Below are 16,430 nucleotides of genomic sequence, written 5' to 3' on the forward strand. Positions count from 1 at the left end.
ATGATTTTGTCAGTGAGAATTAAAAATGGTTATTTCTATAATAATTAGCACTTTTATAATATTATTTATAAAAAATGTAACTTACTCTCAAATAGCTTACATTCTAGTTATGTAAATTCTTATCCAATCTCAAATCTTATTTGAAAGAACCAAATTTTTAAATGATTCTACCTTTTTCAGTTCTCTAGAATGCCTCCAGATGGCATTAAAACCCTTTCCCCATTATATTTCGCAGCATAAAAATGTAAAAGTTAGTGTTATTTTAACCATTTAAAACTAGTCACATTTATTATATCATCAGAAATCATAACAATGAAGTTGTTTAGAACTTTCAGAGTAACATCTCAGGAAAAACATAAAATCATATACTTTATGAAATATATAGCCATCCTATACAATCCAAAGGATTCTTCTAGACACAGAAACATGTCTTAGAACAACTAAGACACTCAAAAATATTATGTCACAAACTCTGATTGCTACTGAGTAACAGTTTACATGTTTAATAATAAGAGTGCTGATCCACATAAAGATAAATTCACAAACCTGCCATAGAATAAGAAACCGTATGTCACCACTCAGATTTATAATAAAAATTTTCAAAGGGCAAACATTTGAGTGATTCCTAAAATAATTTGTTACCTCATGAATTATTTCATTTAAACTTTGGTGTATAAATCAGGGCATGGGTGGTTCAGTGGTAAACTTTGGTATATAAATATTGTATCAAATTAATCATTAAAACATTGAGGATTCCTTGAGTACTGAGATGAAAAAGACAAAACGTAGAGTGAGGAACATGTGTTTTATAAGTGCCTTTTAAAAAGTCTTTTAAAAACTGCTTTTGTTAATTCAAAAACATCAATAAACTCACGAGATTCCACAGCTATCTGTAATTGTACTTTTCACATAGTTCCAAGGTGAGGTTGCAGATGGCACGCTTTTCAAATGACACTGGTACTTCACAGGTATGTAGGGCAGAGTATCTCCCAGTACACGTGAGAAGTTCTACATTATTTATAACGGTTATGATGAAAGTCTCCAAAGTTCCCTCTCTTCTCCCCACCAATATGTACCCTCATATCTTATTATATTTGTACTTTATGGAGAAGCATTTTTGTTTTCAAGATTATTCTTACTGTAATGAAGCATAAGAAAGACCTCCAAATGCGTGTGCACTCCAAAGCATTTAAAAAGACATCACCATGAGAAGGAGAACCACAGTCTTCCTTCCATTGTTATTGTAACTGCTATAAGATACTTGCCCTGTTTCATGTTACGGGCATGTTAAAGAACCACTGTGACACACAGAAAGAGGAAAGAGACTTACGACGTATTCGAGGTGCCATTGTCTGGACTCTCTGGCTCAGCATCACCTTTCTCTTAAAAAGGAAGTAGGAAAAAAAACACGTGAGTGTTATAGTATTTAAGATTTAAGAGAGATTAAATATGTTCCCAAGCTCCTATTAACAATTTTTCAAAATGTGCAGAAGAAGGCTTTTAAAACATCTTTTTATTGTCTGAGAACCAGATTTGCAACGTTATTTCTGTAATACCATTGCCCAGCGATATATCTGCGAATAGGTTCTAAGGAACTGTTTATGAACAACTAGAGGCTCAGAGTGGAGACCTTGCCATAAGATGAGTATCTTACAGATGGAACCTGTTTCCTTCCACTTCTTTTACAGAAAATTTAGGGAAATAAACTCCATTAGCATTCTACATCAAGGCATTTTGAACTTCGATCCCTTTTGCTAACATAAGCCAAACCAGATCTGGCTGCATCAGAACTTGAAGAAGAGAATTTTACTGAGGTTACAGGATCCCAAGAATTGTACACCACCAAGAGCCCTGGTGCAGGTTTTGAGGCCCCCCAGTTAATGCCTAATAAGATGTAAACCAGAAATCTTATCTATCTGATAGGTTAGGTAAAGAAATGTTTCACTGGTGGGCATTAAGGATTTAATAGGATTTAACTGAGGGAGCCCGGAACGAGTCACTTTTTGCAGTTTTAAAAGGCAAAATGCTTCTTGCAAGGACACAGCATTAATTCTTAGATCCTCAACCACAGGTGGTTTGAACCATGCATCCTCATGAGGTAAGTTGCTGCTTTCATTTCTTTGAGGCAGGAGATAGAAGTGTCATGGTTGCCAGTGTGAGTTGGCTGTGGTTATGATGGTTGTGCCAAGCTAATAGTTTAATAAACCCCAGAGAAGGCTGTGGGTTATAAGAAATGGGCCTGATGGTGGCAACCTGTTTTGCTTTGCTCTTTTGAGTCAGGCCTGGAGATCTCACAGAATCCGCCAACATCCTCTTTAGGGCCCAGACCTACGCAGTGTACCAAGCCCCTCCTGTCAGCCAGCACCTTGTCTCAGGACCATCTTCCTAAAGAGCATGAGGATCACATTCTGAGGTATTTTCCAAACTGAACCCCAAAGGAAACTTGACAGCATCTTCTTTTTTTCTTTTGGGAAATTACATAGTTGTGAAAAAAAGACCGTTATATATAGTTCACACATCTATCTTAGACATAACTTGGCACTAATGAGTGTCTACACAGCCACTTCATCAAAAAGCCACAATATCTGTGTAACTGCCTCAACAACAAACACTGATTAGAGAGAACCCAGATTCCTAGGAAACCACGTTGAAGTACAAGTAAAGGCAGCAAATTAATAAACCAGATTTAAAGCTCATACATTTATGTTCTGTCTCCCAGGCCAGATCTCTGGTATGCTCACTTAGGAGACATGCAAGGCCTCATCAACTGGCTTTAGAGCTGGAAAATAACCTAATTTAGTCCTTTCCACAATCATTTTTCCACTGAGTGGCTACAATTCCTGCCAGAATCCTTAAATAGAGTTATTAACACCTGCATTATGTAACAACACTAATGGAGACTTAAGTTACATATTGATCTCCCCCCACCTTTAATTTGGGGAAACTGATTGCTTTCCCCAGTCTATCACTGCCAGTAGTCACACCACATACAACCACAATAAAGAGCGTAAAACAGCCAAGCTCACGGCAGCCGGCAATAGTAAACATTTTCAAACAACTTATGACAAGAAAACAGGAAACTGAGACTATAAACAAAGACATTGTTTGGATGTTTGAACAAACATGTTTTACCTTTACTAACAATGCTGCCAAAGAACCTGCAGGTTGAGAGGACACAGGCCTTATTGCACATGGGACCTGGGCTGCAGGAGTTGCGGGCTGGCCCAGCGTAGGGACCAAGCTGCGGCTGATTATCTCTGCTCTTAGCAGCACTTATGTTGTGGCAACAGGGAAAACAGAGTAGGTTCTGGCAAACAGGAAGGATACTGCAGGGCCAAACAAGACATTTAGGAACAGCCTGAGAGTGAGTGCTCTCAGCACCTTCAGTGCTGACAACAAACGGACCTTTCTGGGGAAAAGTAAGTGCAGGGTGGAGAAAGGGATGCAAACCATTTCTGTCCTTCAGAAAGAATGAAATACAAATTTCTCCCCAACATCTTGCAATTTTAGGTGATGCAATTTCTGAAGTTCACTTGAAATGTTCAAGTGCCTATGTCATTAAGAGAAATAGTTTCTTTATCACGACCTGTGGGAAAATTATTCCTGGAATCTAGAAAGTTCTCCATAAGGGTTTTTTTTAGTTGGTTGCTCAGGAGATGTTTCCAGATGTTTCAGTGTAATGCCGGCATATGAGTACCAATGAAGTAGATATTTTGTGCTTGATCTTTAGTGACATTCCTTCTCGTTTCTTAAAAAACACATTTTTGTAATTTTTTAACACATAGAAGCACTTCATTGTCTTGCTACGTTATCTGTCACTCTCTCTCTCTCTCTCACACACACACACACACACACACACACACGCATGCACGCTTCCTCAAGTAACTTTTCCCAGTGTGAGTCTTTTTCTGGTCTCTGTGGATGACTGTAAGTTCTCAATATTAATTTATTTGAATTTAGCAATATTTTTCTGTACTTGATACCTTGTAGTGTTTTTATTTAAGAAATACACCAGAAATATGTTCTATATTGCCTTTGGAAAGTGTATACCTAAACGGTTCACATTTAGATCTTTTACAAATACCTGGCATAGTTTTAAAAAAATATGATGTGGGGTAATTTCATTTGTCTTGTAGATAACCAATTATTCCGTACTGTCTACTGAGAAGCCCATGTTCTTTCACTGGTCTACTTTATCAGCTCTGTCATGAGTCTGATCTTCCTGTGCTGGTGGGTCTGTTTCTAGGTCTTACATTTCCTTTCGTCGTTCAATTTGTCTATTACTGTCTGTATTACTTAGTTAAAAATATTTATTTATTTTTAATATTGGCAAGGCAATGAATGCTCCTACCTTGTTGTTCTTAAAGAGCATCTGAGCTATTTCTGGCCACTTGTTCTAACAAATAAATTTCGGAATTACCTCATCAGTTTCCACATACACAAAAATGAAGTTATCATTTCACTGTCTGCTGGCTCCCACTGCTGCTGCTGAGAAAGAAGTCAACTGGAAGTTTAATTGTTGCTTCTCTGAAGGTATTAAAGGGCATTTTAAGAATTGTTTCTTTATCTATGTGGTTTGCAGATTAACTATGTATAATGTGTCTAGTGTGGACTTCTTTTTATATATCCCGCTTAATATTCATTGGGTTCCTAGAATCTGTAGGTTAGTGTATTTCAATTCTAACAATAATTTTCAGCCATTCTCTTAATATTTCATCTCTTCCCATATCTCTTTCTGAAATTCCGCTTAAATATATGTTAGACTTTCTCACTTTATCCCCCATATTTCTTGACTTCCATTTTTTATTTTCCATTTCTGTCTCTGGGCTGCATTCTAGACAATTTCTTCAATTTAGTTTCCCAATTCACTAATTTTTTTCAACCATATCCAATCTGCTGTTAAACCTGACCAAGGAAATTATAATTTGTTATTGTTTTTTCATTTCTAGACGTTCTGATTAGTACTTCTTCAAATCTTTTTGTTCTCAAACTACATTCTCAATCCTCTCATTGGTGGAAATTAAAGTAAGCACTGTTTTCTGTTCAGGGTCTCTTGTTTCATTGTACATAGTGTTTGTGATAATGAGTTACTCATTTCTCTTGGAATTATAGTTCTCTTATTATTTATTCTCCACTTTGTTTTCTTTTTCTGTTATTCCTATTAGCTGGATTTTGACCTTTTCACCCTGATTGATCTTCCATGTATCTTAATTTCCTTTCATATTTTCCATCTGCCTTTTGCTATATTTTCAGAAAAAAAGTTTTCAGCTCTATATTCCAGATTCTAGACTTTAGCTATTACTTATCAATTTCTACAAATTTTTGTCAACTGTATTTTTAATTCTCAAGTGCTCATTTGTACTGTAACTGCTTCTTTTTCATACCACTCTGTTCTCTTTTATTTAATACAAATTATTTCAAATGTTTCTGAAGACTGTAATTATACTTTACATTTTTTTTTGTTTCTTGAATTAAGTAGATTTCCTCCGGATCAGTCCTTGTTTTTGGTGCTAATTGGTTACACATTCATGTTTTTGAATGATAACAGGTTGGTTAACAAAGGTAATGGATGTGGATTTCCTGTATTAGCATATTGATCTATTTTCCTAATACACATATCCCTTGTAGGAAACAGCTGACTTAGAGCTCTGTGTAAGTGAGTGGACAGGGTATGTGAGTTGGAACATTTAGGGTTCAGGAGAAGACAGACTTCGAGACCGGCTGGGAGCCCTCACCATCTCATCACCTGCCCCTGCCCCCAAATTAGAAGTACTTTACTCTGGACAAGTGGAATTTTTGCTCATCCCCAGCTTGAAAAAAGTTAACTCTTCTTCCACCACTTTATTTTTAAGGTCTAGTATTATCTCAGAATCTATTCTGCTTCCCATTTAGGTATCAACTCCCAACTAGGAATTCTATCCAGTCAACTGTTCATTTTCTTAGCAAATGTTGCTGTGTTTTTGGTATTTTGGTGCTTTTTTGCGGGGAGGGGGTGGAAATCCAGATGGAAAGCTCTGTATGGGAACTGGAACGGAGAGGGGGTCATAGGTGGAAGAAAGAACAGCCAGTTGCCTGCTACTGTCGACACTCCATGCCTGTTCTCCATGAGACTGAGTGGAGACCTGGGACTCCACACGGAGCTCCCGAAGACTGCCTCCCACACTGCTAGAGCTTGTTCCTGTTTGTTCCATGGTTTTCCTTTTCTGGTCGTGACCTTCCCTATGCAGGATTATTTAATGGGAGGGTCCTATGTACTCTCTGTTTTCCAGAAACTCAACTGAATTTTTGGTTTGTTGATGCACCCCTTTTTGTCCTCAGTGCTGTTTCAAATTTATTTCCATTACTGTACCTTTGTGGTTATTTAAATGGGGTTTCTGAAGGAGCAGAGAAGTGCTTATGCTCAGTCTGTGACTTGAACAGGATACGCTCAAAACTTTAATAAAAAGTGGACATAGGTCACCTGTTTTAATATTTAAGTTTCTCAATGTGTAGTAAGCTTTTATTTTCTAAAATTAAGTTAAATTAACCAGCAATTCAGCAAACTGACTAAAGTATGTATCATTTACAAAATGCAAATGAAAGATAAGTTTCTGTTTACTTTGTATCCTCTTTTCTCTTACTATCTATATAACATCTCTAATTTCAAAAAAGAAAAAAGAAAGCACTGACCTAAAATGGTGAAGGTTAGTTCATCAAGCCACACATACTTTTTGTGTTTGGTTTTGTTTAAGTTCAATTTTTTCTATTTTCTACATTTTTACTAGAGTCACAATTCCAAAAACTTTAAGGATTCCAAACCAAATAGCATGGGAAACAGCAGGGGAAATGCTGGTGAGACCAGCTCTTCTAAAGCTTCAAGTGTGCTATAACCTGTGTGAATGCTCAGGTTTTTAGTGATACTACCTTAAATAGATGTGCTTGGCTTTGGAGGAGGATTTCTTTTAAAAAATACAAAGAAAATAACCTCCCCATCCCCAGAAAAGAAAAAGCCAATCACAGACTTCCTTAAGCGATGAAGTGCCAGAGGGTTTCATACCACACTAAACAGGTGCCACACCACGTTCCACAGGCATGGGTCTGCTTTTACATAACCCAGATGCAGTTTTAGCGTGTCAGTGTTACGGCGTGCTGCAAAAAATATGCCAGGTGCATACAAAAATCACAGCGTATAGTTATTGCACAAGAAGTCAATCTCACACTGCACTACTAACGCAGCAACCTTTTTGGGGTCAAGGTAATGGGATGGAAAGTCTGTTGTATTTGGGGCTGACATCCCTGCATTCAAATCCTAGCTGTCATTTTCAGTCACTAAAAACTAGGATGGTTATTAGCATCAGAATCTCATTTTCATTATGTGCAAAATGGGGATGATAATGCCTCCCTCATACAGCTATGTTGGGATTAAGTGAAGTAAGGTAAGTCAAGGTAAGTCAAGGTGAGGCATGTGGAAGAGACAATATTTATTTCCTTGTTTTTTTCTTTTTAAATCCTCATCTGCGGATATGCTTTTTAATTTAAGGTTTATTTATTTATTTTTAGAGAGAGAAGAAGGGAGGGAGAAAGAGAGGAAGAGGAATATCAGTCAGTTGCCTCTTGCAACTGACGACCTGGCCAGTAAGTAGCCCAAGCATGTGCCCTGACTGGGAATCAATCGGCGACCTTTCAGTTTGCAGGCTGGCGCTCAATCCACTGAGCCACACCAGCCAGGGAATGCTTGTTGATTTTAGAAATAAGGGAAGGGAAGGAGAGAGAGAGGGAGGGAAACACTGATGGGAGAGAAACATTGACATGAGAGAGAAACACCAATTGGTTACCTGTCGTGCACGCCCTGACAGGAGACCAAACCAGAAGCCTAGGCATGTGCCCTGACCAGGGGTTGAACCTGAGACCTTCCAGCTTATGGGATCGTGCTCCAACCAACTGAGCCACATCAGTGAGGGCTCCTTTGTTCTTCTCTATGTCAAAAACCCCAAGTTGAGAGAAGGTACATTTATTCACCTATTATATCCTCCCTCTATCCTGAGCTGTTTAAATTCAAACAGAAAGAAATGATGAGGCAAGTAGAACAATTCTTCAGTACGCTTTAGTCTTTGGCACATGGTGCTGATGCCTGCACACCTCATGGACTTAACCATGCATTTCTTCTGATTCCTTTTCTTACTGCTGAATTTACTATTTTCTTTAGGTTTCATGTCCCTTGGCATTTCTCCTCTTCACTGGTACCAGTGCTCACAGCAAATTCCAACAGAGGGTGAGATGATTAAGTGATATTGCCTATGCTTCATTATGCCATCATACCCCTACCCTGACCTTTCTCCAGATGAGCATGCAAAGTCTGGGACTCTCTAACACATCTGTCTGAATGTCTTTGCTCCCCAACCCTTCTGCCCTCACAGATGCTCAGTGGGTGAGCCTCAGTTCCAAAAGCTGGTACATCTACCAGCTCAGAGTGATTTTCATGTTCAAACACGGCTTTGTAATTGGCAAGGGGTACTCTCAGCTGACTGGCTGGTCACAGACTCACAGAGCCCAGTCTTTGTGGATGGTGTTCATGACATGAATGAGACAGCTTCTGCATTTTTAATGCTCAGGAACACATTAGTAGCAATTAGTAGTGCCAAAGAAGAGAATGAAAACACTACCTCATGGAATGATAACATCCTCTCTTTGACAATGAAGCTCGTGTGTTTTATTAGACACTGGATTCAATAAGGAAATTCCTTCCTAGACACTTTGTCTGTCTCTGGGAGAGGGCATGGTTTCTTCATAAGTTCTAAGGTCATTAATCTTGAGGTCTTCTGATTGGTTCTCTTTGACCAATCTTTTTCTTTCATTTTATATAAATCTTCCAATTTATATAACTCATTAGTGCCTTTAAAAAGCTGTTCCCCTCCACACATACCAGAAACCAACTACAATAATGAATGATGTTCCTTCAGCCCATGACTGCTCTGAGACCCGCTCTTTTGTGTTTCATCCCTCCTTCCCTTGAAAAACACAGAGGAGCCCTCAATGTCACCATGAACCTTAAACATTGGTAAGTACTTGAACAAATGGCCCTCTTTCCCCCAGCCTGATTTTGTTTTCTAGTAAAATTCTTTTGTACCTAATGTTTATTACATGCATCTTGCCTACTCGCCCCTGCTACCTCCACCGCCCACGTATAACACTACAGAGAGAAGCCTTTCTTACTTGGATTATTGTGTCCGGAGGAAATGAGCTGAGAGTCCTAAAAAAAAAAAAAGAAATATCAATTAATTTTCTTATTTTGACTTTCAAAATGTAAGTTGAATATGAGATATATTCCTGGTCATTCAGAAACTAATCACCAGTCATAATCTCTACCAGCTACTGTAATGAAAATCATATACATGAATCTGATTGTTAAGTTCTGGTAATGTAGTTCACAATCACTTCTCTTCTGTATTATGGACTTTTTGTTTTGTTTATTGAGGTGAAATTCACATAATACAAAATTAGCCACTTTAAAATGGACAGTTCAGTGGCATTCAGTACATTTCACCATGTTGTACAACCAACTCTTTTTAGTTGCAAGATATTTCTTCATTCCAGAGTAAAACTCCTTGGCATTAAGCAGTGTCTCCCCAGTTCCCCCTCCCTTCAGTCCCTGGCACCACCAATCAGCATCCTGTTTCTATGAATTCATCTATTCTGAATATTCCATGGCAGTGGAATCATATAATATGTAACCTTTTGTGTCTGGCTTCTTTCACTTGGAATGTTTTAGAGATTCATCCATGTCAGAGCATGCATCAGTACTGCATTCCTTTCCTGGCTGAATAATATCCATTGTATGTACACGTAACAGTTTGTTTATTCATCTGTTAATGCACATTGGGCTGTTTTTCCCCTTTGGCTATTGTGAATAGAGCTGCCATAAACGCACGCACATGTACTTGTTTGAGTCCTTGTTTTCAACCCGTTTGGGATACATCTAAGAGTAGAAATGCAGGTTCATATGTAATTCTGTGTTAAACTTTTTGAGGAACTCCCAAACTGTTTTCCATAGTGGCTGAATCATTTTGCATTCCTACTAGCAATGTATGAGGGTTCCAATTTCTCTACATCCTCACCAAAATGTATCTTCTCTCTTTTAATTAAAAAAAAAAAATTTTACTCTGGTCATCCTGGTGGATGTGAAGTGGTTTCTCGCTGTGGTTTTGATTTGTATTTCCCTAATGACTAACGAGGTTGAGCAAGTTTTCTCTTTCCAACTACGACTCTTAAAAAACAGCAACAACAAAGCAGCTTTAGTGAGGTATAAATGATATAACATAAGCTGCACATATATAAAGTATACAATTTGATAATAAATACCATTAAAAGAATGCTACTATTATGCTCCTGACCCAAGGACTGTTCTATTTTATTAAGCAGCACTCAGAATTTAAACAAAAAATAGTAATATTGGTATCTATTCATTAAAGAAAATTCAGTGAAACAGGAAAGTATAAAAAAGTTGTCTGTAATCCCGTATCAGGTCATTTCTAAGGTTAAGCTGCTGCTTTTGGTTTGCCAGTGTGATTCATGGAGCGTGTGTCAGCTGGCAGTCACGCACACAGAGGGAGAAGCACTCAATTAATTAGGAGAATACTTACGGATGGAAATGCCTTCTTCTCCACCTTTAAATCCTGAATTCCCCAAACCCAAACTGTTGTTTGGTACATGGGAGTCCTAAAACTTCCTTATATGTGGAATATTTAGCTGGGAAGTAAGGTTTGTGCAAACCTTTTTGCTGAAGACAGAAATCACCAAGCACACTGGTACTGAGAAAGCACTTCAGTGAAGCACCATAATAAATACTGTATCTGATCAAGTGTAACATGCCTTCAAAATTGTATGAGGCTGCGTTAGCTCAGGTACTACTAGGAAAGAAAGTTGCTGGCAAGTAATTGTAAGACGCCACCAACTGTAAAACAAATCCTGATTTTAGGGAACTTAAAATGTGAAAAAATGTGCACCTTAGATCAATAGAATACAGTAGTTCTTAACCCACATTGCTGACAGAGGACAAAACTTACATTGTGAGAGTATTATCGTATTTTTCGGACCATAAGGCACACCTAGGTTTTAGAGGAGGAAAATAGGAAAAAAAACTTTGAAGCAAAAAATATGGTAAAATATTTAATAATATCCTTTAAAGCAGAAATCCTGTAGCGAGCCAGGTAAGCTACATTTGGACTATAACATGCACTCATTTCCCTCCCAAATTTGGGGGGGGAAATTGAGTCTTATAGTCTGAAAAATACGGTACTTCAAAATAGCTTTTTGGAATCATTTGAGAACTGGACCACTCATACCTCTCCTTGTTTGCCTACCAATCCATCATTAGAACTATAAAAGGCAAGAAATGGAAATATAGGCTCTTCTCTTATTTTCAGACCCCCACCTCCATCAAGCTAATTACTGGAGGAAAAAGAATCACCTGATTTGGTTTGGTCTTCCTTCACCCCCACCTATCGCTTTCTTTTGAATCTTATTCTAGAATTTACAATTAAAATCAGTGTTTAGTATGAAGCAATGCTTAAACATGGAGTTTTTACTCTAAACATTTTGTGGTAGTTTTTGAAGCATGCTAACAACCCAAAGAGGGAGGTAAACTTTCTAACTTTGAAGCGCTTCCCTTCAAACCTGCTGGCTTTCATTCTCTTTCTAGGGCACAAAGAGAACAGCAAGAGGATTCTCATTTCTGAAATGATGCCAGAATTCTTCTGTATAATGCTTTAAAAATCAATCAGCAAGTACAGTTTCAGACTAGATCTGATCCTACCTGATTCAGAATCTATTGCTATGTGAAATGTTTGTGAAATGCCATTAGGTTTGTCCATATGCCTTCTGAGGGTGGGGAAAATTCTACAATTTTGAGTTCTTTATTTACATTTCAAAACTTATGATACTGCCACAGAAATGAAGGGAAATGGGCAGAGAAAACTGTTTTCTTTTCTTCTTGGTTGAAATTCCTGATAATGGCAGCCAATTTAAAGAAGTCATACATTCTTTTCTTTACCAAATTCAATTACTTTTGAGATTTGAGGAATGAGGCAGACGTGTCTGGTAGTGTTTGTCTAGGAAACAGTGACTCCAAATTACGTGTTCAGAGAATAGAGGAAATATCCAAATTCAGTAACAATTGACTTTACTATATATTATGTCCTTCAATACCCAGACAAATTGGGGAAATTCTCGGAAGTATTTAGCTAATTAACTTAGTGGTAATGGCAACTCAGAAAGCAGAGTTAAATCGACTTTCCTTGTGAGGTCAAATTGCCCCTTTAATCTTAATAAGGGCTTAATTTAATTATTTATTACTCATTTAGGAGATTTTGCCCCTCAAATTCTATAAACAATTCCAGCTTCTGCACGCTAGCAATATAGTGATAATCTCAAATGTTAATAATTTACTTAATTAAGGAAATGCAAGCCTCCAACTAACAGAATATTAATTAGCTGAGATAGAGGTTGGAAGAGGAACAGTGTGTATCAAAATTAATGACAGTCTTTGTAGTAGGCAGGACACAAGCCCCCCAAAGATGTCTGTAATGTATCCTCACTCTCAGACCCTGTGAATACGTTCCTGCTCATGACAAAGGGGCTTTACAGCTGTGATTAAATTGATGACTTTGAGATGGGAGATTATTTTGGATTATCCAGGTTGGCCCAATATAATCACAAAGGTCCTTCTACAGGAATGAAGGAAGCAGGAGAGTCAGAGGAGCTGTGATAAGGAAGTCAGAAGTCAGTGACAGGGCAGCCTGTAGAAGCTGAGAAAGGCAAGAACAGGAATTTTCCCTTGACGCCTTCAGAAGGAGCAGAGCCCTGCCAACACCTTGATTTTAGCCCCATACTACTGATTTCAGACTTCTGACTTCCAGAGTTGTAAGTTAACCATTTGTGTTGTCTTAAGTTACTAAACTTATAGTAATCTGTTACAGCAAAAATAAAACACTAATGCAGTCTTATTTCATTTGTATAAGATAAATTACTTATTGTAAACTTTTTGAAAGAAAAGCATTATTAAAATCATGCAATGTCCTTACACTTTGTAAAATCACTCATTTCTTTCTTGGGCAAGGCAAAAAGATCAAGAGTTTAAAAACCTCCATACAAATCCTATAGTAGTCCTAAAGAAAAGACACTTCTTTTTTTCATTTACATTTGAAATTCTGTGCCATATATGAAAGTTCTAATGTAACTTTGGGGGTGGAAAATAAGATACTTGAAACTTGTTTTCTGCCTTTAAAAATGAATTTTTGTACTAATAATTTGAGGTGTCAGTTTCATCTCTAGAGTAAAATTATTGCTTAAATGTAACTATTTACATTCATCAGAGTAAATTGGCACAATCCTTTTGGAAAAGTCATAGTAAAATATGCCTTGAGATATGTGTTCAATTATCAGGAAGTGTATTTATACCATGCATATGTTTATATAACAGAAATGCTTACCTGATTGTATTTTACATCAAGCCATGATTTTGGCTAGATTATGTACAAAAGTTGTAGGAATTATTGCACTGTATTTTAAGTGTGGGATGCCACTGGAAAATTTTGAATACTAAAGTGACAAGAGTTTTAATACTATGAAAAGCTATTGTGTGAGAACAGATGGTGCACTAGGGGCTAGGGTGAATGGCTGGAGAACTGTAATACTCTAAGCCTGAGGGGACAATGGCTTGGGAGAGTGGAAGGTAGGCAAGTGTGCAAACAGGGAGACCAGTTAGGAGGCTATCACAATAATTACTGCAAGAGGTGATGGTGATTTAGACCAAGGTGGTAGCTGTGATGGTGTGGGAAGCATTTAGACTCCGGATATATTTGGTAAGTAGGGTAGACATGATTTCATGATGGTTCGAATGTGTGGTATGGGAGAAAGAGAAGAGTCAAGGATGGTGTACTGGGTTGGATAGTGTCCCCCAAAGTCTCATGTCCACTCAGAATCTGTGAATTTGACCTTACATGGTTATTATAGGGGCCTTGCAGGTCATACTGGATTAGGGTGGGCCCTAAATCCAATGATTGCTATTCTTATAAGAGGAGGGAGATCTGGGCATAGAGACACACGGAGGAAGACAGCCATGTGAATACAGAGGCAGAAATTGGAGTGATGCAGCTAGAGGCCAAGGACTGTGGTGGAATGCCAGTAGTCTCCAGAGGCTGGAAGAGGCAGGGAAGGATTCTCCCTTAGAGCCTTCAGAGGGGGCAGAGCCCTGCCGACACCTTGATTTCAGATGTCTAGCCTCTAGAATTGTAAGAGAATAAATTTCTTTTATTTTACACTACCTAGTATGTGTACTTTGTTAAAGGTGCCCCAGAGAACTAATAGAGATAGCTCTAAGGCTTGTGGCCTGAGCCAACCATAAAAATGGAGGAGCCACTTACCAAGAAACACACAGATGCAAGGTTTGTGGGGAGATTAACGCTCAGCTTTTGATAGTCGAGCTTGATATTTGTTAGATATCTAAGTAGAGATGTTGAATCCATAAGTAGAAATACAAGCGTGAAATTTAGGGGGTGGAAAAGAGGCTAGAGATACAAATTTAGAAGTCGTCAGTTCGGGATACAGAGTATTTAAAGAACTGGGCCCACATGAGATCGCTGAAGGAGCGAGCAAACAGGGAGGGGAGAAGTGATGAAAGGCAAGTGCAGAAAAGGTCTGTTAGAAACTTCAGATCAAGAATGGACTAAAAGTCTGCTAGAAAATAAACCCTAGCAAAACAATATATACATTTTAAAAAGAGGAAGATTTCAGACATAAGAAATGATGATAAACTAAAGAACTAACAAATAACCGTCAATGCATAATGCTAGAAAACAGCCATAATAATGATAATTTGAATTAGTGTAGATAATCTCAAACTGAGAGACGGTGGTGGAGAGGCCTAACTAAAACTGAGTTTACACATTCCATATTTGAGGGTAGGGTACAGGCACTAATTAATTGTAGCTATTGATAAAATAAATTTAAATAGGTTAATATATTAAAATTTAAAGGCAATTACTAAAAAAAGAATATTATGTGTATGTTTGAAAACCCTAAAGAGGGAAAAAAGAAAAAAGAAAGATTAATTAACCCAAGAAGAGGTAGATATTTTGAATAAGCCAATAGGCATAGAAGAAAATGAAAAGACAGAGATCTATTTTTTCTTTTTTCTTTTTTTTAAAGAAAAAGCTCATTTATAAAGTCAGAGGGGTAGAAGAAATGAGCCACAGAAGAAATGGGCTCAGGAAACAAGTGACAGCAAAAGCAAGGCCCTAGCAGCTTAGGAGAGCAGTGGTCGGGGAGGGGGGGAGGAAAGAGAGGGAGGGAAAGAGGGGGAATATTAAGCCCAAAAACATACTAAATGAGCATTATACCATAATTAAGGAAGTGAATCATAGGACTGTATAGGTGATTAAAAATCAGACAATCAATGTAATTTTCTGCATTACCAGGTTAAAGAAAAACTACGAATATCTCAATACAAGCTGAATAAACCATTCAGCTAAACTCCAACTTGCTCCATTTGTGTATATTCTGGAAAGCACATCTATGATTGCCAGGAATCGGGGTATGGGAGGGGTTGACTGGCAAGTGCCAAGGGGAAATCTGGGTAGTGATAGACGACTTCCATATTTTGACTATGGAGGTCTCAGGAACATATGTTTGTTAAAATTTACAGGATACTAAAAAGGGTGAATTTTGCTGTTTATAAACTATACCTTAATTTTTAAAAATGGAAAGAAAATTGAAATCTTTAAAATGTTCAGAAAGCCAGAAATAGAAATAAGCTACCTCATCTGGACACAGAGTAAGCAATTATACTCAGTAACAACACCTTGGAATCATCCTTCTTAATGTCATGAATAACGCAAAGATGTTCTAGCTGACACAGTAAGAATAAAACAAGACAAACTTGTTATGTGCAAAAAGTAGCAGAGTAAAGTCCATCAGTGTCCCTGCAGCCCTCCCCTGGGTCATTCGCTGTTCCAAGCCCAGGTGCTCTGCCCTGGCCCTGCTGTGCCTCCAGCAGGCGGTCATGCTCTTGCCTCAGGCAACTTTCACTTTCTCTTCCATCTCCATGCAACTCATCCTCCCGTGCCCCCTCACCCCCTTCAGGGAGTTGCTGAAATGTCACCTCCTCAGGAAGGTCTTTCTTAAGCTTTCTATTGAAAATTCATGCATTCCCAGTCACCATCAGCATTCACTGTCCTCCTTGCTACTCATTCTGTTTTCCCCTATTACAAAACTAGAAGTTCACCAAAAAAATTTACCTGAACCAAAAGGAGTTCAGTAAGTAGATGTATAAAATCCAGTAAATTTCCTTTGTACAATCAAGGACTATTTAGAAAACATAAAAACTTTTAAAAGGCTCATTTAAATAGAAAAGTACACAAGTATCTTTAAGTATCTGAGAATAAACCAAGGAACCA

The 16,430-nt window shown here is 37.9% G+C and overlaps 1 protein-coding gene across 4 annotated transcripts in view; it reads right to left on the minus strand.

Annotated features, from left to right (window-relative positions):
* AFF3 (ALF transcription elongation factor 3) overlaps positions 1–16,430 on the minus strand; it is a 571,288-nt gene that overhangs the window by 162,389 nt on the left and 392,469 nt on the right. For all 4 annotated transcript variants that reach the window (XM_053924521.1, XM_071221520.1, XM_071221519.1 and 1 more), the window contains 2 exons: positions 9,193–9,229; positions 1,331–1,382 (listed from right to left, as the gene is read on the minus strand). In XM_053924521.1, the coding sequence (XP_053780496.1) occupies positions 1,331–1,382; positions 9,193–9,229 (89 nt within the window). The remainder of the gene's footprint in view (positions 1–1,330; positions 1,383–9,192; positions 9,230–16,430) is intronic.

This window comes from Desmodus rotundus, chromosome 5 (genome assembly GCF_022682495.2).
Source record: "Desmodus rotundus isolate HL8 chromosome 5, HLdesRot8A.1, whole genome shotgun sequence".
In the NCBI taxonomy this organism is placed as follows: Eukaryota; Metazoa; Chordata; class Mammalia; order Chiroptera; family Phyllostomidae; genus Desmodus; species Desmodus rotundus.